General features: G+C 45.8%; 1 protein-coding gene across 2 annotated transcripts; it reads left to right on the forward strand.

The window, feature by feature from the left end:
* The first annotated feature begins 498 nt into the window (after positions 1-498).
* Positions 499-23,796, forward strand: LOC308676025 (dnaJ homolog subfamily C member 3-like). 2 transcript variants are annotated; one of them, XM_081341730.1, is made up of 13 exons: positions 499-662; positions 3,846-3,956; positions 4,123-4,247; positions 4,449-4,523; positions 7,934-8,077; positions 9,294-9,475; positions 14,058-14,177; positions 15,374-15,479; positions 17,631-17,751; positions 18,973-19,105; positions 20,468-20,616; positions 22,792-22,970; positions 23,070-23,796. In XM_081341730.1, exons 1-12 carry the CDS (start codon positions 515-517, stop codon positions 22,929-22,931), a joined length of 1,554 nt encoding a protein of 517 aa, XP_081197856.1. In that variant the 5' UTR covers positions 499-514; the 3' UTR covers positions 22,932-22,970; positions 23,070-23,796. The 2 variants fall into 2 exon arrangements, with proteins under 2 accessions (XP_081197856.1, XP_081197855.1); XM_081341729.1 differs by having other exon boundaries at positions 22,792-23,796.
* Positions 23,797-23,847: the final 51 nt, after the last annotated feature.

Here is a 23,847-nt window from a genome sequence, read left to right on the forward strand (position 1 = left end):
CTCGTTCCTCTGCTTCTGCTGGAAATAATTAGGCACCCTTCAAATATTATTACTGGCTGTTAATTAAAACAATGCATATGGTAATTTCCCTTCTTCCAGTTTGCAAAAGCCCTTGCAAATATCTCCCCACCGGCCACATCCAGGAATCCCACTTTTTTTTTTTTTGCACCACGTGACTGAAAATCTCACCTCGTTTCGAATTCTGTAAATTTTTCCCCCGCGAAGCAGCACCGTCTGCCGATTCTCCGCCGCGCCTGCTCTAGCTCTGATTGGCCAGTGAAGTTCTAGGGCTCTCCAAGAAGAGTGCGGTGATTGGCTAAGCAGGCTCCACTCTCCCCTTCCCACCCTCCCCTCTTTCCTTGGCCGGCGGTTGGTTGCGACGAGAAGAGAGTGGTCATCCTAGAACGGCCATATCTTCACACTCGAACGATAGAGAGACGAGCAGCCTGCCGGAAAGAACGGTCAGCGACCTGAAAACGGATGCGGAACTAAAAGAGGGTTCCGGAGCTGGGACATGGAGTCCGGGCAGCAGCCGGTGTGGCGCAGCCTGGGGCTGCTTGGGCGAAGCGCGGAGGGTCCCGGGCTCGGTCCGGGCAACTGTGAGAAGAGGCTGCTGTGGGCCGCTTCGTTGCTGTGCGTCTTGTTGGATCTACAGTTGCCAGGTAACCATAGCAACCGGAGCCCACCTCCATTTCCTTTTTGACCTTAGCAACCGAGCTTCCACTTTCCCCGCCCCTTGTTGCCACAGTCGTTTCCTGTCAATCTTTTTGCTCCAAATACCCCTTTATCTTGCCTGGCAAGCTCCGCCCAGTCATTCCTCGAGAGGACCTCCCCCCTCTGGGCAACGTGATTGGCTGGCTCTGCCTCTTCTTCCCCAATCCTCCTCCTCTCATGGTTTCTTCTCTTTCAACCTTAGCATGTTCCTAGTCCTTAGTGATCTCTCTGTCCCGTGGGACTGACCTCTGAACCCATTCGCTCTATATAACGATTATCCTTAAACAGATAGTCCTTAACTTACAACAGTTGATTTAGTGACCATTCAAAGTTAACAATGGCACTAAAAAAAGTGACTTATGACCACTTTTCATACTTATGACCATTGCAGCAGCCCCATGGTCAAGTGAGCAAAATTCAGTACGGTTGGCAAATGACTCCTATTTATGACAGTTGTAGTGTCCCGGGGTCACGTGATCACCTTTTGTAACCTTGAGAGAAGTAAAGTCAGTGGGGAAGCCAGATTCACTTAAAAATCGTCTTACTAACTTAACAACTCCAGTATTCACTTAAAAACTAGGGCAAGAAAGGTCATAAAACGGGGCAGAACTCACTTAACAAATGTCTAGCTTAGCAAAAGAAATATGGTCTTAAGCTGAGGACTTGTTGTTAGTTGCGAAGTCATATCCGACCCATCACGACCCCATGGACAATGTTCCTCCAGGCCTTCCTGTCCTCTACCATCTTCTGGAGTCCATTTAAGCTCACGCCTACTTCTTCAGTGACTCCATCCAGCCACCTCATTCTCTGTCGTCCCCTTCTTCTCTTGCCCTCGATCTTTTCCAGCATTACGTTCTTCTCCAGTGAGTCCTTCCTTCTCATTAGGTAGCCAACGTATTTGAGTTTCAGCTTCAGGATCTGGCCTTCTAAAGAGCAGTCAGGGTTGATCTCCTCTAGGACTGACCGGTTTGATCGCCTTGCAGTCCAAGGGACTCACAGGAGTCTTCTCCAGCACCAGAGTTCAAAGGCCTCAATTCTTTGTGGCTCAGCCTTTCTTATGGTCCAACTTTCACAGCCGTACATTGCAACTGGGAAGACCATAGCCCTGACTATACGCACTTTTGTTGGCAGGGTGGTGTCTCTGCTTTTTAGTGTGCTGTCTAGATTTGCCCTGGCTTTCCTCCCCAGGAGCAAGCGTTGAGGACTACCTGTGGTAAAGTAAAAGTAAAGAAATGTTCACTAAACTGGGATGTGCAAAGTTACAATGTAGACCCATCAAAACCTGGGCTATAAGCGGAGAATATCCTTGGTAGGGAGATACCAAGCAGGTAACCACTTTACAATAAAAAACAATGAAGATTTTATAACTATACAGCTAATTTAGTATAAAGGTAAAGTTTCCCCCACACATGCGTGCTAGTCGTTTCCAACTCTAGGGGCCGGTGCTCATCTCCGTTTCAAAGCCGAAGAGCTAGCGCTTGTCCGAGGACGTCTCCGTGGTCATGTGGCCGGCATGACTAGACACCAAAGGCACACGGAACGCTGTTACCTTCCCACCGAAATGGTTCCCTACTTGCATTTTTACGTGCTTTCGAACTGCTAGGTTGGCAGAAGCTGGGACGAGTAACAGGCGCTCACTCTGCTACGGGGCACTCGGGATTCGACCCGCCAAACTACCGACCTTCTGATCGACAAGCTCAGCGTCCTAACCCACTGAGCCACCGCGTCCCTACTAATTTAGTGTAGTCAAGTTAAATAGAATGGTTCAAATTAGAAATTTTAGAAACTTGATCTAAAGTTTCAGTGGACCTCTAAACAAAAAGTCTATGGCGATTCTCGGTCATCCAAGTCATAGTTGGATGCTTTTTCAAGAGGCAAGTGGACTTTCTTGTTTTTCTTTGAAGATGTTTCGCTTCTCATCCAAGAAGCTTCTTCAGCTCTGACTGGATGGTGGGGAATGGAAAGAGCTGGTCATTTGCATTCTTCTTCTAAACAGAAAGGCAGAAGGGGTCTAGAGCAAATGCAGGAGAACATCTACGGAACAAATAGCATGAAAAAGTGTGTTCACATTACAATAGACAGTTTTCAGGATTTGAGCACATCTGAGTATTATTTCCTAACTGCCGTCTTTCAAATCTTGCTCAGCACTGACTAGTCAAAGGAAAAGAGCGCTTGTAGTTCTCACGAAAGAGCAGCAATCTACAAACCCCCAAAGAAAGGGCTTTTTCACCCTTTTACTAGCATCCCTCCGAAATCCATATGGCCCCGACCTCACTAAGATTACATTAAGCCAGTCTTTTTCCACAGGTTATCGAGGCAGGACAGTGTACAAACCCAATACAGTAATGCTATATATATATGTTAAGCCTGTTCTTGTCCCTAATATGGCTGGTTTTATTCTTGTATTTTCATAATTAGTTTCTACTAAGGATGAGGCACCCAGAGTGACTTTCAAGAGAAAGGCATTCCTCAGAAAGGGAGGGAGGGAGGAAGGAAATTAACAAGGTGACATCTTTGGTGTTTGCAAAAGAATTTTTTGTATCACCAGCTTTCTTAGAATATATCAAGGATCTAGGTCAGTGTTTCTCAGCCATTTTAAGGTGTGTAGACTTCCCCATGAGGGACGCGGTGGCTCAGTGGGTTAGGACGCTGAGCTTGTCGATCAGAAAGTCAGCAGCTTGGCAGGTCGAATCCCGAGTGCCGCGTAGCAGAGTGAGCGCCTGTTACTCGTCCCAGCTTCTGCCAACCTAGCAGTTCGAAAGCACGTAAAAATGCAAGTAGAAAAATAGGGACCACTACGGTGGGAAGGTAACAGCATTCCGTGCGCCTTTGGCATCTAGTCATGCTGGCCACATGACCACGGAGACATCCTCGGACAAGCGCTGGCTCTTCGGCTTTGAAACGGAGATGAGCACCGGCCCCTAGAGTCAGAAACGACTAGCACGCATGTGCGGGGGAACCTTTACCTTTACCTTAGACTTCCCCATATAGCAGGTGAGGCCTTCAGCTCCCAGAATTCCCCAGGCAGCATGCTGTTGGCAAAAATATGGAAGTCCAGACATCTTAAAATTGCCGTCATTGAGAAATGCTTCCTGGCTCTTGATTTCCTGAGTAACTTCCATCTCTTCCAGGTTTGCTGGCTGCCGGACAAGCCGAGATTGACAACCATCTAGAAATGGGTCGGAAGCTACTGGCTGCTGGGCAGCTGGCCGAAGCCCTCTCACACTACCATTCAGCAGTGGGTGAGTATCAGCTTCGGAATACCAGTTTAAGACGCCAGCTGCCTATTGAAAAAGAGCAGCATTGGCTGATTCAGTTATATTCAGTCACTGCATGGTAACAAAGCACCAGCAAGCGTGGGATAGCAGCTGACATTGACACTGTGGCTGATTTCTTTTCCTGCCCCAGAAATTGATCCGAAAAATTACCTTACCTATTACAAACGAGCCACCATTTACCTGGCGATGGGCAAGTTTAAATCAGCATTGCCGGATCTCTCGAAAGCAATTGAACTCAAGCCGGACTTCCTGGCCGTAAGTTGTTTTCACCTTCACCCTTTTTTCCTCTTGTCCAAGCTGACATTAAGCAGTAACGTTTTCTTAAGGGAAAATGGGTTTATTCTGGTTCCAAGGTGCTGACCTGGTATTTAAAAAAAAACACAAAAAAACCAGGCCGTGTTCTAATTTGGGGAAGTTAGTTGGCTGTGAAGGATCTGATCTTCTCCACTTTCACAGGCCCGGCTTCAGCGTGGCAACATCCTTCTCAAACAAGGGCACACCCAAGAAGCAAAACAAGATTTTGAAGCCGTGGTAAGGAAAATAGCTGCTTCCAGAAACGTTCATATTCCCTATGTGGCTGAATAGAGTTTAAAGATATCCAGGTTTCGTCCTTTTGACCTGTCCATCAGAGACACCATTCCTTGGTAGCAACAAATTTGGCCTCCTTGTATACAAGGAGTCCTCAACACCACTGCCTTGGTGGAGCAGTGGGCTAATGCCTCCTTAAGTAACACCAGCTGCCTGCAATTAGTGCAGGTTCGAGTCCCACCAGGCTCAAGGTTGACTCAGCCTTCCATCCTTCCCAGGTAGGTAAAATGAGGACCCAGATTGTTGGGGGCAATAAGCTGACTTTGTAATAATGCCGCTTGGGGGCGGGGGGGGGGGGGCGAAAGCCCTAATAAGCAGGCATATACATAGAATGAAGGCTATTGCTAAGCACATTTGATTTGTGCTTAGATTGTAAGCCGCCCTGAGTCTTCGGAGAAGGGCGGGATATAAATGGGATTAAAATAAAAAAATAAATAAATAAAACAACAGTTCACTTAGTGACTCTTCAAAGTTACAACAGCACTGACGTACGGCCATTTTTCACCCTTATGACCATTGCAGCATCCCCAGGTGCTGGGTAACTGACTCACATTTATGACAGTTGCAGTGTCCCAGGGTCATGTGATCTCCTTTTGCGATCTTCTGACAAGCAAAGTCAATGGGGAAGCCAGGTTTCCTTAATGACTGTGTTACTCATTTAACAACTGCAGCGATTCACTTAACCAGGGTGGCAAGAAAAGTCATAAAAATGGGGCAGAATTCACTTAACAAATTTCTCACTTAGCAGCATAAATTTTGGGCTCGATTGAGATCGTAAGCTAGGGGACTAGTTGTAGAGGTAGTCCTTGGACCTACGACTACAATTGAGCTCAAAATTTCCATTGCTAAGCGAGACAGTTGTTAAGTGAGTTTTGCCCCGATCTGATGGCCTTTCTTGCTACAGTCGTGAAGTGAAACACTGCAGTTGTTAGTAACATGGTTGTGAAGTGAATCTGGCTTCCCCATTGATTTTGCTTGTCAGGAGGTCACAAAAGGGGATCACATGACCCCAAGACCCTGCAATCATCATAAATACATGCCAGCTTCCCAGCACCTGGGGATGCTGCAACTGTCATGTGAAAAAACAATTGTGTCACCTTTTTCAGTCCCATTGTAACTTCACCCAGTCACTAAGTTGTAAGTCGAGAACCACCTGAATGCACTTGTCCAGGAGATGGTGCTATAGAGGTAGTCCTCCACTCACAATGATTTGTTTAGCGACAGTTCGAAGGTATAACTTAACAAACCACTGTAGGATCCTCACCGTCACTGATCAAAATCTGAACACTTGTAGTTTCTACATATGAATGTGCATATTTACGGCGTGCAGTTACAACAGTTGCAGCCTCCCAGGGTCGTGTGGTCGCCGTTTGCAGCCTTCCCAACTGGCTTCTGACAAAAGTCAGTAGAGAAAGCCGGATTCACTCAAGGACCACCCGACTCACTGAACAACTGCGGTGATTCATTTAACAGCCGCGACAAAAAAAAGATTGTAAAATCAGACATGTCTCGTTTAACCGCCACCTTGCATAGACAGGGAAATCCTGGTCCCAATTGTCAACGTAAGTTCAGGATTGCCTGTGTAATTAGTGTGTAACCCAGGGACCTCCAACCTTGGGAATTAACTGGCTGAGGAATTTTGGGAGTTGAAGTCCACAGGTCTTAAAAGTTGCCAAGGTTGGAGACCTCTGGTATAACCAATAGCTGACAGCCTGGGTTTTTGGATTAAAACCAGGGTGTTACAGAAAATATCTTATCTTATTTATTAAATTTATATACCGCCCTATTCCTGTAGGACTCAGGGCGGTTTACAGGGAAAATTAAAATACATAGCAAACAAAATTAAAATCAGTTAAAACTATAATTAAATTACAATCCCTGAAGTTAAACTAAAACCCAATTAAATTAAATTAAATTAAAACCCCTCAGTCTGGGCCAAACAGCTCGAAGAACCAGGTTTTCAAGTCCCAGCGAAATAGGGAAGGAGGGGTGACTTAAGAGTATCAGTCCGGTAGATCAGGGCTTTTCAACGAGTGGTACGGGTACCACCTATTGTATATTGGCACCTAGCAGGTGGTACGCGACCATCCTAGAAAAGTGGTAGCGGGGGAGGGGAATGAGCTGATCCGGTGATAGCACCGCACAAGCCTGAGTGAGAGATGGCTGGAGCTACAGAGCTTTCAGGGCTCAGTGGAAGCGCCAGGATCAGCACTTCTTCGGGGTGTCGGCTCAGCGAAGTACCAGGATCAGCACCAGGCTCCAGCTGGAGCTCAGCACTGATCCTGGCGCTTCTGAGCCCAGAAGAAGCACCGATCAGCTGGAATGTTGCAGCATCTCCAGGGTCTTGTGATTTACATTCAGATGCTTGGCAAGATTCATATTTATGATGGTCACAGTGTCCCAGGGTCATGTGAAGTGACCAAAACCTGCTGCAACCACCCAGCAGAGGTGGTGAATAAAAACCAAACACCCCCCCACCCCACCCCCGCTGCCAATCCTGAACAGAAATGCTCACAACGATGGAAACCTTGGACAGGACGAAGAGCGCCGCCGGGCGGGCAGGCAGGTATCTTGCTCAGCTGTGGCTTGGAGGGGCACTTTTTCCAGTGCCATTGTAACTTCGAACAGTCACTAAGCGAACTGTTGTAAGTCGAGGACTACCTGTACTTCATCATTTTTTCCTTTTTTTTTTTGGTCATCAAGTTTTTGACACCTTGCTAGGCGACTGGTGGTACTCGGATGTGGCCATATCCTAAAAGTGGTACAACGGGTGAAAAAATTGAAAAGCCCTGCGGTAGATAATCGGAGTATTTCTCCACCCACACGTGGACCGTGGGTGGGAATCTAGCCATCCCATTTGATGCGTCATACAATGATGCTGTCATTCTCCTGTTGACATCTCAAGCAAGGGTGTGGGAGGTGGTCCTGGAAGGAGGACTTTTAAATGCTTGTTCCTGTGAGATGTTCAGCACCCTGAAATCCGTACAGTGTTTTCCTGTAGCAAGAAAGCCCTGGTGCTTTTTTTTAAATGGAAAAAATTGCAGATTTAAGAGCTAGAGCTGAAGATTGCTTCCCCCCGCCCCCCAGACATTTCAGTCATTTCTTCTTCGATCCCATCCTCATTGTGCCATGATTAATCGTTATTTTATGAGTTTGTTTTATTAATCGCTTGCTACCCAAGAGTCTCTGGAGCTGGGTGGAATAGAAACATTGCTAAATAAACAAGCCCACTGTCTCGATCTGTTTGAACTGAGCATTTTTCTTTAATATATGCCACAAAGGAATGCAAGCTATGCCATCCTTTTATGTGCAGCGTGTATCACTTAACTTTTTTTTTAAACCACTTTCATCAGCTCAAGAGCAATCCGGAGGATGCAGAAGCCCAGAGCCAGTTGTCCAGGGTCATGGAGCAAGAATTTTCCATGCAAGAAGCTCAGACTGCTTTTCAGAAAAAAAACTATCTGGGAGCAGTCAGTTTTCTGGATCGAGTAATTGAGGTACCTTCTTAATTCATCTTCTCTAAGCTAACGTCGTTTGGCAGTATGTGACCTGCAGGGAAACACTGCCTGGGCCTTTCAGCTGTCCTAAAAAGGTCTCCCATGTTTTACAGCTCCCTGGCACTAGAATCCAAGGATTCTAAAAGGATCAGTATGTGTAGTTTGGCTTGAGGTCAAATAGGTCCCAACTGTGTCTGTGGTATTTAGATGCTTTGAAGTCTGATCCCAGGCCTTTCAAAGCAGCAATGTACTGTACATAGCATTTCTGGGCTCCGTGAAGAAGTCCTTAAGAAGGCTGTTAAGAGGCCTGGTGGCACAGTGATTAGAATGCAGTATTGCAGGCTGGTTTTGCCAACTGCCTGACCGGCTCAAGGTTGACTCAGCTTTCCATCTTTCAGAGATCAATAAAACAAGGACCCAGATTGTTAGGTGCAATATGTTGACTCTGTAAAAGCACTATGAAGCAGTATGTAAGTCTAAGTGCTATTGCTGTTGTTAAGCAGAATGTACTTCTTGATGTGTTTTTATTCTGATACATTCAGCAGAACAGAAATGCAGACCCAATACAATTTTCATGCATGATCGCAAGGTCCTGCAGGCAATATTTAAACTGGTTTTTTTTCTTCAGAAACGAGGAATGTTTCCCAAGTGATGGGTTCTCCAGCGGCTTTGTTTAAGTGTGCTAACGCTAAATTGATTGGATGGTTGCAGGCTGTTGGGCGTTGGTGCTCTGCTGCAGCACCTCTGGAGAACATGTGGTTAGGAAGCTTGCATAAAGTCTAGTCTAGTGAAAAGAAGGGTCTAAGGGTGGCATGATAGCAGTCTTCAAATATTTGAGGGGCTGCCCCAAAGGAGAAGGTGGGTCAGCCTATTCTCCAAAGCACCTGAAGGCAGGACAAGAAGCAGCGGATGGAAACTAATCAAGGAGAGAAGCAACCTAGCACTAAGGAGACATTTCCTGACAGTGAGAACAATTAACCAGTGGAACGGTTTTGCCTTCAGACATTGTGGGTGCTCCATCACTGGAGGCTTCTAAGAAGAGACCAGACAGCCATTTGTCTGGAATGGTATAGGGTCTGTTGCTTAAGCAGTGGGTTGGACTAGAAGACCTCCAAGGTCCTTACCGATGATGATGATGATGATGATGATGATGATGATGATGAATGATACCACAATTAGACTGAGAAAAATCAAATGCCCCCTGGCTTGCTTTCAGATCTCCCCTTGGGATCCAGAACCCAAAGAGCTGCGCTCCGAGTGCTACCTCCATCTTGGGGATTACCACAAGGCCATCATGGACCTGAAGCCCACCACTAAGCTACGGAATGACAACAGGGCCGCCTTCCTTAAACTCAGCAAGCTCTACTACAACTTGGGAGAACACGAAGAGTCCTTAACGTGAGTGAGCCACGTAAATGCCATGTCGTGCATGCTTTTGGTGTACATCCCTAGCAGGTGGCAACACAGACCACTTGACAACCCCAGCACCACTCTTCTAGAGACCCCCCAGTGTCATCCCAAGGTTGGAATGCTGAGATTCGGGGGGGGAATCGAGACACACAAAAACGGTAGCAGCTTGCTTCCAATTTCCATTTTTCAAATGAGCTACAGGTCGTCCTCAACTTACGACTGCCACTGAGCCCAAAATTTCTGTTGCTAAGCAAGGCTGTTGATAAGTCAGTTTTGCCCGGTTCCACAACCTTTTTTTTTTTTTTAGACAGAGTTGTTAACTGAATCATGTAGTTATTAAGCGAATCTGGCTTCCATTTGCTTGTCAGAAGGAAAGTGAGAAATGGTGATCACGTGATCCCAGGACAATGCAACCGTCATAAATACATGCCAGTTGCCAAAGGTCCGAATTTTGATCATGTGACCGTGGGATGCTGCAGTGCTCATAAGTGTGAAAAATTGTCATAAAGTCACTTTTTTCCAGTGCTGTTTTAACTTCCAGCGGTTACTAAATGAATAGTTGTAAGTCAAGGACTACCTGTATGTAATTGGCCACAGTCGTTCCTGTGATGTCCTATGGAATGTGAATGAGAACAGCAACACAGAACTAGAAAGAGGACGAATTTAATGATCTGAAGCTAGTACAGGCAGTCCTTACGTAGTGACTGTCTCGTTTAGTGACCATTCACAGTTACAGTGGTGATGGGTGGAAAAAAAACCTTTACAGCCTATCCCTGCATTTACAACCTGTGCGGTCCATATATTTTTTAAATTTGGTTTTTAACTTTTGTATTTTTGGTTTTTAATTACCCTGTAAACCGCCCTGAGTCCCTCGGGAAAGGGCGGTATATAAATGTAATAAATAATAATAATAATAATAATAATAATTAATAATAATAATAATAATAATAATAATAATAATAATAATAATAATAATAATATATAAAAAAGGAAAGCTAAGCTAAGATTAAGAGCCTTGGTGGAGCAGTGGGCTAATGCCTCCTTAAGTAACACCAGCTGCCTGCCATTAGTGCAGGTTAGAGTCCCACCAGGCTCAAGGTTGACTCAGCCTTCCATCCTTCCGAGGTAGGTAAAATGAGGACCCAGATTGTTGGGGGCAATTAAGCTGACTTTGTAATAATGCCGCTTGGGGTGTGTGTGAAAGCCCTAATAAGCAGGCATATACATAGAATGAAGGCTACTGCTAAGCTTGTAAGCCGCCCTGAGTCTTCGGAGAAGGGCGGGATATAAATGGAATTAAAATAAAATAATAAAATAAAATAAAAATAAGATCATAAGCACATTTGTGCTTTTACTTAGTGACCGCTTCACTTAATTATCAGGTTGCTGGTCCCAATTGTGATAGTTCAATGAAGACTATCTGTAAATGAAGTGCGGCGTGTCAGACGCACAGGAAAGATTGTGCCTAAATTTCCCATTGCTTTTAAGTCAGTGGTTCTCAAAAACAATTTAATGTTAGGGCCCCTTTCCTTTTCAAAAACGGTAGAGGGCCTCGAAAGAGTTTGGTTTTATGTGGTTTATATCGATTGACATTTACTGCATCGTAAAATGAAATTGGGAAATTTTAAAATATTTACTTTTGCGAAAGGCCACCCTTGAGAGTCACTGCTTTCAATCTTTAAAAACGTAAGCAAAAAAATATAGCATAAATCACAGCTGTCTGAATTTGCTCAGGATGCGATGCTGTAAACGTGGTTTGCAAGCCACACAGCATGCTGTTAGCATGTCAAGCAAGGCCTGGTCAGGAAAAACAGAGGTATCCCCAAATCCCAGAATGCTTTTTTTGTCGATGTAGGCTAGAAAAGCAGTCTCTTAAAAGCCTATCGAGAGTTTTTCTCCGTTCCACTGTACACCAAATAAACTCAAGGTGGGGCCATTTTGAGTTTCTTCTTCTCACACGCAGACTGACTCATCTCTTCTGAAACTTCCCCTTTAATGGCAGGGTTATTTCTTCCTTGTTCTCAAGGCCAAGTCTGCATTCCTTCACACATGCCAAACCCAAATTAGGGAAGTCACATGATGGCTTAGCAGAATTTGGGAGCCCAAGTCAGCGTACCATGAACAAGCTAGCTTTCTTTCCCAGACGTACCCGTACTCTTGTCGTTTACATGTGATCCCAGGGATAAGAATAGGTGGGGTTGAGCTTATGATCCGGCAACTCAAAGTATAGAAACCAGTGGCAAATAAATAGATCTGATGTGGTATCTTTCCACAACCTTGAAATATATACAGGTCACGAGGGTGAAGGTTTCCCCTCCAAGCTTGTGGGTTGAACGTTTTCAGAGATTCTCAGTCATCCAGGTCATAATTACCCAAAAGTGCTTTTTCACAAGGCAACTGGATTCTCTTGTTTCTTTTTCTTTAAAGACATTTCACTTCTCATCCAGGAAGCTTCTTCAGCTCTGACTGGATGGTAGGGAATGGAAGGATTTATATTCCTTGCAGACAGCTGGTCATTTGCATTCTTTAAGAGAGTTGTTGGGGCCACCTGGAGTCCTCAGGGCCACCTGAGTAGTGTAAAATCTGAGTAAAGCATTTTGCACTACTCAGACGACCCTGAGGACACAGATTAATCTTCAGAGGGGGCTCAATGACTCTCTAAAAGAATGCAAATGAGGACACAGATTAACCTCCAGGAGGGGGCTCAATGACTCTCTAAAAGATTGCAAATGATCAGCTGTCTCCAATCTGGTCGGGTGGAGCCTTCAAAATGGTGGTATCGTTAATAAGCTGGGTTGTGCTCTTTTGCAGGTTACATTGTTTTTCTATGATTTCAATAATTTTGCTATTAATGTGTTTCAACGATTTTTTTATTTTGTCTCTTTGTCATGTTCTCATTGTACGCCAGATAATAATTGTGCAATTTTGGTTATTTAGGGTATTGTGTATGTGTTAACACTTGTGAGCTGCCCAGAATCATGTACGGGGCTATAATAAATAAATAAACAGCAATTATGTGTCCGGAAGCTTCAACTGGTGCAAAGTGCAGCGGCACGGACACTCTTGGGAGCCTCCCGATACTCCCATATCACACCTCTCCTCCGTGCACTGCACTGGCTTCCAGTTGCCTTCCGTGTGAAGTTCAAGGTGCTAACAATGACTTACAAAGCCCTACATGGCATGGGTCCGGACTACCTACGGGAGCACCTTCTGCCAATGTCAGCACCCCACCGTCCTGTGCGCTCCCACAGAGAGGGCCTCCTCAGGGTGCCACCGCTCAAGGAATGTCGGCTGGTGGCCCCCAGGGGGAGGGCATTCTCAGTGGGTGCGCCAGCCCTCTGGAACAGCTTACCAACCGAAATCCGGATGGCCCCCGACCTCCGCACCTTCCGGCGCGAATTAAAAACTTATCTGTTCCAGCAGTCTGGCCTGGCCTGATAGCTCTAATCTGGGGTCCCAGCTTGTATTTTACTATTGTTTGTTTTCACTATTGTTCATTCTGTATGCCTACCTTATTCTGTACACCGCCCCGAGTCCCTCGGGAGAAGGGCGGTTTATAAAAACAAATAAATAAATAAATAAATAAATAAATTATCTAGAATTTATCAATGGAGTAAAGTCAGATACAAAAGCAGTTTTATTAAAAAAAACATGCATAGAAAAGAAAAGCTCATAACTAATCAAGGAGAGAACCAACCTAGAACTGAGGAGAAATTTCCTGACAGTTAGCACAATTAACCAGTGGAACAACTTGCCTCCATAAGTCGTGAATGCTCCAACCCTGGAAGTTTTTAAGAAGAGACTGGACAACCATTTGTCTGAAATGGTATGGGGTTTGCTGCCTGAGCAGGGGGTTGGACTAGAAGACCTCCAAGATCCCTTCCAACTCTGTTATTCTGTTATGTCTTCAATTTCTTTGAACTGTCTGCTTATCTTCCTCCTCCTGGAGCTTTAATTCAGAATAGAGCTGGAGGGAACTATGGTTTGGCTGTCCAGTCTCTCCTTAAAAACCTCCAGTGATGAAGCACCCACAGCTTCTGGTGGCAAGCTGTTCCACTGGTTAAGAGCCTTGGTGGAGCAGTGGGCTAATGCCTCCTTAAGTAACACCAGCTGCCTGCAATTAGTGCAGGTTCGCATCCCACCAGGCTCAAGGTTGACTCAGCCTTCCATCTTTCCGAGGTAGGTAAAATGAGGACCCAGATTGTTGGGGGCAATTAAGCTGACTTTGTAATAATGCTGCTTGGGGTGTGTGTGAAAGCCCTAATAAGCAGGCATATACATAGAATGAAGGCTACTGCTAAGCTTGTAAGCCGCCCTGAGTCTTCGGAGAAGGGCGGGATATAAATGGAATTAAAATAAATAAAATAAATAAATAATTGTTTCTTGTCTTGCCGTCAGGGGCTTTGGAAAATAAGTTGACCCTTTGTGGCAGCCCCTCAAATACTGGAATACTGCTATCGCTTCTGGGGGACATTATTCAGCTAAGAGACCCCTTAGCAAAGGGCTTCTCTCTGCCTCAAGTTTCCCTGCCTGCGTGGCTTCAGTTCTCCCTCTCAAATCTTTCCCACAGCCAAGTGCGTGAGTGCTTGAAGCTGGACCAAGACGACAAGGATTGTTTTTCCCACTACAAGCAAGTGAAGAAGCTCACCAAGCAGCTGGAATCTGCCGAGGAGCACATCAAAGCTCAGAGGTGATCTTCCCATCCTGGGTTCTCTCTCTGCATGGAGGTCCGTATCTAAGCTGACTTGGGCCTTAACGTGTATTGAGATTTCAACAGCCCACACGGTGCACTCCCTAACGTCCCTTTACAACGCACGGAGGTTGTACGGCACAAGAACCATGAATAAAATAACCTGGGCGTGCTGGTAAGGACATGAAGGGATCCCCTCTGATTGAAAGCCAGAAACAGGATCAAGGAATATGGAGGTCTACTTCCGATTATACTTATTTTGCGAATTCAGGTCCTTGTTTTGATGTCCCATGAGGAGCACTGATGTGAATCAAGGCTGTCATCCTTGAAGCTTAGGACTTTTGAGTTTGGGGGCTCTCAAGAATTACAGTCGTGGGATGTGTCCCAGTTCACCAGCTCAATATTTGTAACTGGAGCACCCCAAGGACATGCTTGATCATAAAGAGCACCTTCTTAGTATACAGATAGTCCTCAACGTAATGACCTGTTGCTTAGCTTAGCAACCATTCAAAGTTACAACAGCCTTCCCCAGGGTTACCTAACCCTCCAAAATTTGAAGTTGCAACGGCTGTCCTCCCTCTGCCCTTCGCTTACATGTGATTGTATTTTGGGCACTCAGCAAATGGCTGTTTAAAGCATTCTGAGGTCACAACAACTGTTATTTACAACTTTTTTTTTTTTGGCCAGAAACGCATTTATTTCCGAGTTTTGGCAAAAAAACAAAACACAAAAAAACCCTGCCCATTGTGGACAATGGATATACTTAATGACCCATGTGTTCACTTAACCACCCCGGTGAATCTCTTTAACCACCGCTGCCAAAGGAGTAAACTGCTTAGCAACTGACACGACTGGCAAATTGATTCCAGAATCAATTGCAATTGTAAGCTGGGGATTATCTTTAAAACAGGGGTGTCAAACTCAATTTCATTGAAGGCCGCATCAGCATTGCGGTTGCCCTCAGGAGGCCAGGTGGGTATGGCCAGGGTGGGCGTCTAGTCATGCCGGCCACATGACCACGGAGACATCCTCGGACAAGCGCTGGCTCTTCGGCTTTGTAACGGAGATGAGCACCAGCCCCTAGAGTTGGAAACGACTAGCACGCATGTGCGGGGGAACCTTTACCTTTATATCAACATTCACTAGCTGTGCTCCTTGTCCAATATTGTTTCTTCTTTGCTGTTCTCTAATAACAGATATGCAGACGCCATTGAGAAGTACAAAGCAGCCATGAAAACAGAACCCAATGTAGAGATCTACACCATAAAAGCAAAAGGACGGATCTGCCACTGTTTATCCAAGGTAGAAGTTGAACTTGAGGAATTCCTTCTAAATGAATCTGGAAATAATAATTGAGTGGAGTGGAGTGGAGTGGAACAGAACGGAATGGAATGGAACAGAACAGAACAGAACAGAACAGAATAGAATAATAATTAGAATGGAATGGGATGGGATGGGATGGGATGGGATGGGATAGGATAGGATAGGATAGGATAGGATAGGATAGGATAGAATAGAATAGAATAGAATAGAATAGAATAGAATAGAATAGAATAGAATAGAATGAATAGAATAGAATGAATAGAATAAGAGTTGGAAGGGACCTTGGAGGTCTTCTAGTCCAACCCCCTGCTCAGGCAGGAAACCTTATACAATTTCAGACAAATGGCTGTCCAGTCTCTTCTTTAAAACTTCCGGTGTTGGAGCATTCACAGCTTCTGGAGGCAGGTTGTTCCACTGGTTAATTGTGCTAACTGTCAGGAAATTTCTCCTCAGTTCCAGGTTGCTTCTCTCCTTGATTAGTTTCCATCCATTGCTTCTTGTCCTGCCTTCAGGTGCTTTGGAGAATAGGTTGAGTCCCTGTCATGTCACCCCTAGTCTTTCTTTTCATTAAAGTAGACATACTCAATTCCATCGAGCGTTTAGGCCCCTGGTGATTAACCAACCTATATGGGAATCTGCCTAATTTGGTATAATGTCTCCAGAGGCAGGAGGAAGTGCAAATGCTTTGCTTAATCTCACAAAGTTGAAATGGGGATCTGTGCTTACTTCTTGGATCTACTACCAGGACTCTTCTCTGTCTGTGGTTCTGTTGCTCCACCTATCTGAGATTTTGCTTCCTTCCTGTATAAATGGGGACGCGGTCCTTGATCTGCAGCCCTTGCCAAGCTGATCTTCTCCAGATGTTTTGTCAGTCAGAGATAATAGAAATCATAACCCAAAGCAAGTGCAAGGATGCTGAAATTGTAAAAAAAAGATGCATCACAAAGGTTCTCCAGATAGTTTGCCCACGAATTCCCTTGAGCCCTCCCCACCTAGCTGGAAGAAATGACACAGGATGGGTTTATTTGTCAGATCCACCGGGCCCAGTCGAAAGACATTAAAAACCTGCCTTTTTCCTTGGACAGGATAATGGGCGTCTTCATGTTTGAGGAGGATAACAATTGCAAGTCCCTGATGACTTAGCGAGTGCTTGTTTATATTCTGATGGGATTGGCCGTTTTTGTTTATTTGGGAGAATTCATTATACAGGTAGTCCTCAGTTGCTTAGTGACCGTTAGAAGTTATGCCCTACCTAAAAAGGGGGACTTAGAACCCAGATCCAAGTTCTGATGTTCATGCCTCCCCCTCCCGCAGTCGCATGACCACACTTCGGGCATTTGCAGCATCCCCCAGCGACACATAACCACATTTTGCAGCAGTTTTGCCAAAAAAGACAGCACTTAATTTCCAGCCAAACCGCGCCCACAACAAATGGGATTGAACTTACAGCGACTGCTAAACGACTCAGGGTTCACGCTTATAATTGCCACGTTTGCTTACTGACCGGGTACTCGCATTTGGGACCACTCCGTTTGCTTAATGACCATCGCAAAAAAAATATATAAAATGGGGTCAATCACACAACCAACCTGTTTTACAACCATCAGAGGTTATTACCGTAATGGGTAGACTCCATTATGGTCATAACACAAGGACTGTCTCTTAAGCTGTCCAGAATCACGCTATTCCATATGAAAAGCCTTATGGATTTCTTAAAACAGTTAAGTAAATAAAATTAAACCGGGAGCGTGTTGTTAAGAACCCCATTGTGAGATCAAAAGCCCTGGTGGCGCAGTGGCTAGAATGCAGTACTGCAGGCCACTTCTGCTGACTGCCGGCTGCCAGCAGTTTGGCAGTTCGAGTTTCACCGGCTCAAGGTTGACTCAGCCTTCCATCCCTCCGAGGTCAGTTAAAACAAGGACCCAGATTGTTGGGGGCAATAGGCTGACTCTGCAAACGGCTTAGAGAGGGCTGGAAAACACTGTGAAGCATTATATAAGTCTTGTAAGTGCTATTGCTATTGCTGTCACGGGTTAGATTGGAGCAGATGGATCAGGACCAGGAAGGGATGTGTGAATGGGTTGGCCGACAAAAGAGCACATGGCCGTCCTCTTTTACCTCCTATCGCAGAGCAAACGGGTTGCAGAAGCAATAGATCTCTGCAGCGAAGCCCATCAGCTTGATCCCAGAAATACCTTCGTCCTGTGCGACCGAGCGGAGGCCTTCATCCTGAACGAAGAATTTGAGAAAGGTCAGCATCCGAGCTGTCTCATGCCCGAGCCATCTCATCCGATCCATTTCTTCCTCCTCCCATCCCAGAGTTAACCTACTTTGCTTGTTTATTTTTTTTTCCTTCTGTTCAGCCGTGTTTAATTCTCAGAAACTGCCTGGACAAGTCCCTGCCATTTTCTTGGCAAGGCTTTTCAGGAGCGATTTGCCACGGCCTCCTTCCTAGGGCTGAGATTGTATGACTCGTTCAAGGTCACCCAGCTGGCTTCGTGCCAAAGGCAAGACTGGAACTCAAAGTCTCCTGGTTCTTAGCCTGTTGCCTTAACCGCTACACCAGACTGGTTCTCTGGCTTATCCATTTCTTGGCAAACGTATACAGAAATACAGAAGCCGGATTGTTCATTTCCAGGCCACCCAAAAATCTCATCCAGAGGCAATAAAAACATCTACCTTGAACCTGGGAGTGTTTTTTTTTTAACCCAACACTTCATTATTGGCAGGGAGAAAAATGGGACCAAACACAGAGCTATTCCCTAAATGGAATCTCTTCGGTTATATTGTGTTACAATTGTGCACCTAATTCTACTTCAGAATTCTTTTTTTAATGTTATTGGGGGAGAGATATATGTCTCACCAGCAATTCCTCTAAACACACACGCGCACACAGAGAAACCAGATGGATAGGTGTGCACTCCTGACCTCTTCTCCTTTTCTTTCATTTTTTTTCTCATTTGGGAAGTTAAGGGATAAAATTAGTGCTTTGAACATCAGCGGAGATTCTCAGTCATCCAGGTCATGGTTGTCCCAAAGGTGATTTTTTTTTTCCAAAAGGCAACTGGACTTTCTTGTTTTTTTACCTTTGAAAACATTTTGCTTCTCATCCAAGGAGTTTCAAAACTGTTTTCGAAATAAAAAAAAAAGTCCTGTGGCCATTTGGGGGAAAAAAAGCATCTTTGGGATGGTAGGCCCTGAGCCTTGCAAGACACTTTACACCTTAAAAGTTACTAAAATGGTTCCCATGGGATTAACACTGTCTCTAAATAGGAGTCCTGCCCCTGCTTATTTTTGGAGAATAGCCGATAACCTGCAGAGTATCTGGTACTTGCAGATGAAGTTTGCATATTTCCATTCAGCTGAATTCCATCAAAGTCTTTGACCAAAGGGTCAAAGCTTGTGGGGTGTGTGTGTGAAGCTTTTTAGTTGAAAGAATGAAAACTAGCTTCTTCTTTTTTTTAATCTCCAGCCATTGAAGATTATCAAGAAGCGAAAGAATTTGATGCTGAAAATGAGGAAATAAAAGAGGGACTAGAGAGGGCGCAGAAACTGCTCAAACAGTCCAAGAAGAGGAACTATTACAAAATCCTTGGAATTCAGAGGTAAGCGGGTTCATCTTTGGTCTCCAAGTCTTTCACAATCTGGGATTAAAACTGCCGAGAGGAATTCTCCTGTAATAGAACATTAAAACCTGTACTGTACTATAGCCATGAAGGTTGAAGTCCTGGTTTAATGATTTTGGGACGCCAGAACAGCTGCTGCACTTTTGTCACCTCAAGGCTTCTTTTTACCGGGGGGGGGGACTATTTAGATTAACAAGGCCATCTGGCTTGAACAAACAGCATGTTCAGACAAGCCTTTTTTTAAAACCATAGCTTGTTGACTAAGCCACAACAGCCTGTTCCCACCCAAGCCATTACTGGTAGATTCAAACATAGCCCCAAAGAAGCAGACCACATAATGGCTCAAAATTGCAGAGTCCCGTAAAAGTGAGAACGGGAATAGGTAATACGCCAGAGGTAGGCAACCTCGGCTCTTTTATGACGCATGCGGCTCTTTTATGATGCATGGACTTCAGGAATTCTGGGAGTTGAAGTCCATGCGTCATAAAAGAGCCGAGGTTGCCTACCCCTGATATAGGCCTTTCCAAATATTCTATATGGAATGCTGTTACTTTCCCAACAAAGTGGTAATTATTTATCTACTCACATTTGCCTGCTTTCAAACTGCTAGATGAGCAGGAGCTGGGGCGAGGATGGGCGCTCACCCCATCATGTGGCACCCGGGTCTCGAACCTGGGCTGTCAACTTTTTAGCTGACAAAACTCGGCATCTTTAACCGCTGAGCCATCACACCTGCTCCCCCCCCCCCACTGCTCAACTACAGCTCTCCAAATCCTCCATTTCTGACCCTGTTGGCTGCTGGGAATTGTAGTTCACAACGTCTGGAAGCACCATAAGTTTCCCATCCTGGACTACCTTTACGTATTTGGTGAGAAACACTGCTTGAGCTCTAAACTCGTTTATGGGAGTGTCGTTAAAAATAATTTTACCTAGGTGTATGACTGACTGTAAATCTCCAATAATTATAGCATTGTGGACATGCTGTAGATAAAAGGAGTACGTTTGGTTGCATCTCTTTTTAAAATTTATCTCCTGCAATCTGCAATTATACCTGCCTCCCTATTTCCACCGGCAGAAGGAAGACACAATGGGGCTTCTCCTGTGTATAATCCACACCATGGAGCTAATTTCTGGCCCCAAAGAGATGTGGCTTCAGCTCTCCCTAGCCCAGGGGTAGGCAACCGTGGCTCTTTTATGACTCATGGACTTCAGCTCCCAGAATTCCTGAGTCAGCTATGCTGACTCAGGAATTCTGGGAGTTGAAGTCCATGAGTCATAAAAGAGCTGAGGTTGCCTACCCCTGCCCTAGCCTAAACAGGCCTCTTTCTAATGCCCCCCCAGGAATGCAAACAAGCAGGAGATCATCAAAGCATACCGAAAACTGGCTCAGCAGTGGCACCCTGACAATTTCCAGTCAGAAGACGAGAAGAAGGAAGCCGAGAAAAGATTCATTGACATTGCAGCTGCTAAAGAGGTCCTGACAGATCCAGGTAAAATGCATAGGCTTCTGAGGCCTAGCGGCCCAGGGATTAGAATGCAGTACTGCAGGCTACTTCTGCTGACTGCCAGCTGTCAGCAGTTCGGCAGTTCGAGTCTCACCAGTTCAGGGTTGACTCAGCCTTCCATCCTTCCGAGGTCGATCAAATGAGGACCCAAATTGTTGGGGGGCAGGCAGTAGGCTGACTCTGTAAACCGCTTAATAGAAGGCTACAAAGCACTGTGAAGCGGTATATAAGTCTAAGTGCTATTGCTATTATTATCATCTCCTCCTTTTCTCCGAAAGGGATTTTTGGGGGCAAAACAGTTTTCTAATCTCTTCTTAAAAACCTGTAACAACAGAGCACGACGGCATTCAATCCCCAGCCTTCAGTCAGAACTTGAGGATGTTTCTCAGATGAGAAGCGAAATTTGTTCAAGGGGGGGGGAAAAATCCAGTTGCCTTTTGAAAAAACACCTTTGGGACAACAGCAGAAAAATTGGAAGGTCTGGGGGGGGGAGTATCTACCAGTAGGTATGGTAAATATCTGTAATGGTTTGTGGGAATGACCTTGAGGCAGAGGAGAAGAGATCCTGCATAGGGAATGATTGTTCTGTACCAGCCTACTACCGGCCCATGAAACACGAGTTATTCAAACGGTTGCCTTGAGCAAACCAGCCCTCCCACACATTCCCCTTTTAAACAGTTCAGGGCGTGGCTTCTCTCTGCCTCCTTCCGAGGTGCCCCATTGCCTTCCTCTGTTTACTCCTGATTGACTGCCTCCTGTGTCGGGCGTCCTTGAACAGGGCCAGCTGTGGGTCATCTTCATCCACGCTGTCAGGCTCACACAGCTGGGTCTGCGTCGTAACCAGGTGGGAGGGGCCTGGCTGAGGGCTCTGCGGAGCCTCAGGGCTATCCTCTGGAGGCTCTCCAACACCCCCCTCCTCCTCCTCTGAATCGTCCGACCCAACTGCCGAACCCACAGGCTGACCCTGAATCACAACAATGATCAGATAGAAGCAGGAAGTGCCCATAATGGCTTAACGGCAAAGAAAGAAGCTTAAAAAGGATCCTCCCTAATGGTTAAAGGTGACGGTGGGAGACTTATGTTTTCAAACTTGCAGGATTCTGTTAATGTAGCCTCACGATAAAGTAGAAGTGTCGCGTCTGGTTGTGTCTCCCATATAGCTTTCCTGAGAGGGCTGACAATATCAAACTAAGACTTGGGGGGGGTGTTCTTCCCACCCACTCCTCACGATTTCTTGTTTGGTGGTTGCGGGTGCTCCCATCACTGAAGGCTTTCCAGAAGCGATTAGACAACCACTTATCTGAAATGGCGTAGGGCAGGGCTTTTCAACCAGGGGTACAGGTACCACCTGTGGTACCTTGGCACCTGGCATGTGGTACGTAACCATCCAGAAAAGTGGTAGCGGGGGAGGGGAATGAGCTGAACCGGTGGCAGCACCGCACAAGCCTGAGCGAGAGACGGCTGGAGCTGCAGGGCTGTCAGGGCTCAGCGGAAGCGCCAGGATCAGCGCCAGGCTCCAGCTGAAGCTCAGCACTGATCCTGGCGCTTCTGAGCCCAGAAAAGGCGCCAATCAGCTGGAATGTTGCAGCATCTCCAGGGCCTTGTGATTTACATTCAGATGCTTGGCAACTGATTCCTATTTATGACGGTCACAGTGTCCCAGAGTCATGTGAAGTGACCAAAACCTTCTGCAACCCCCCAGCAGACTGAGGGAATAAAAACCAAACACCCCCCCCCACCCCACCCCCGTTGCCAATCCTCAACAGAAATGCTCACAACATTGAAAACCTCGGACAGGAGGACGAGCGCCGCCAGGCGGGCAGGTAGGTGTCTTGCTCGGCTGTGACTTGGGGGGGCACTTTTTTCAGTGCCATTGTAACTTCAAACAGTCAGTAAACGAACTGTTGTAAGTCGAGGACTACCTGTACTTCATCACTTTTTTCCTTTTGTTTGTTTTTTTTTAGTCATCAGGTTTTTGACACCTTGCTAGGCGACTGGTGGTACTCGGATGTTGCCATATCCTAAAAGTGGTAACAATGGGTGAAAAGGTTGAAAAGCCCTGATGTGGGGGGGCTTCTGCTTGAGCAGGGTGTTGGATGAGAAGACCTCCAAGGTCCCTTCCGACTCTGTTATTCTTTTATTTCTCTCCCTCCCTTCCAGAAATGCGACAGAAATTTGACTCTGGTGAGGATCCTTTAGACCCAGAGAATCAACAAGGATCAGGACATCAGCACCAGTGGGCGTCCGAATTTAACCCCTTTGGCTCCGGGAACTTTCATTTTAAGTTTCATTTTAATTAATCCGCCTGAGCCCCGAAGAGAAATGCAACACCTTGGCCAGTGAGTTGACGCACAAAGAGGACAATAACAACTCCGACGCAGTGGAGGCGGGGAGGGAGGTTAGTTGGCTTATTTATATATTCAAGTATCCCTTTCCAGATGACCAGAAGTTTGTTCCTCGAGATCATCACCAGGACCACAAGGAAGATGGTGACCTCTTGCTTCTAACTCTGATTCCCACAAAACAGTGACTGGCAAAGGGGTTTTTACGATGCATGCAGAGCTTCAAACCCGCCGGTGAATCCTGCCTTTCTTAGGGACATTTTCAAAGTTAGGCTGAGCTTCATCGTTCCAGTCCATCTAAAAACATTTCTCAGGTTCTTCTTTGCACCTGCAAGACCGGGGAAGTTCTGCCAACCTGACAATTTGCAACCCTTTGCCGAGGAAACCGTTCGTTTTTAAATCCAAGCAAGGTGAAGGCGTGCCCTTTCCCCCCCAACCCACCCATTTTTTTTCCTCTTTTTTTTTTTAAAGCAAAGCATGCCGTTCACCTTCCCAAGAAAAGCTTGGCCGGACATGTTGCCATTTGAGTTGCACCATGCGTGGGATGGTTTCCATAACCGATGCCGATGGGGGGGGGAAAAGACCAGTTGGCTCCTGCAAAGAATTGTGTTGTTTGTGCCATCCTCTTGGTAGGGAAGGAGTGGGGGAATAAACTTTGGGGCAAATTCTGCTCGAAAAGGCAGGGAAAAGAAGCCTCTGCGTCAGACTGGGAAAAAGAGGTGTGTGTGTGTGTGTCGGGGGGAGGGAAATAAGGTTGCTTGTAAGCCTTTCTGAACTGTATTCTTTATTGTTGGATGTTGGTTTTGCACATTGACTGCTCCTTCTTTCAAATACTGGAGGAGGACATGAACAGTATGGATTCGGAGACAAAAAG

The sequence above is a fragment of the Vipera berus genome, assembly GCF_964194415.1.
Source record: "Vipera berus genome assembly, chromosome: W".
NCBI lineage: Eukaryota > Metazoa > Chordata > Lepidosauria > Squamata > Viperidae > Vipera > Vipera berus.

Bases quoted from the DNA above. Each gene is read 5' to 3' on its own strand.
- LOC308676025 (XM_081341729.1), top strand. From the start codon at position 515: ATGGAGTCCGGGCAGCAGCCGGTGTGGCGCAGCCTGGGGCTGCTTGGG. The intron at 14,178-15,373 runs GTGATCTTCCCA...CTCTAATAACAG, and splicing joins GAGCACATCAAAGCTCAGAG to ATATGCAGACGCCATTGAGA. The intron at 19,106-20,467 runs GTAAGCGGGTTC...ATGCCCCCCCAG, and splicing joins AAAATCCTTGGAATTCAGAG to GAATGCAAACAAGCAGGAGA.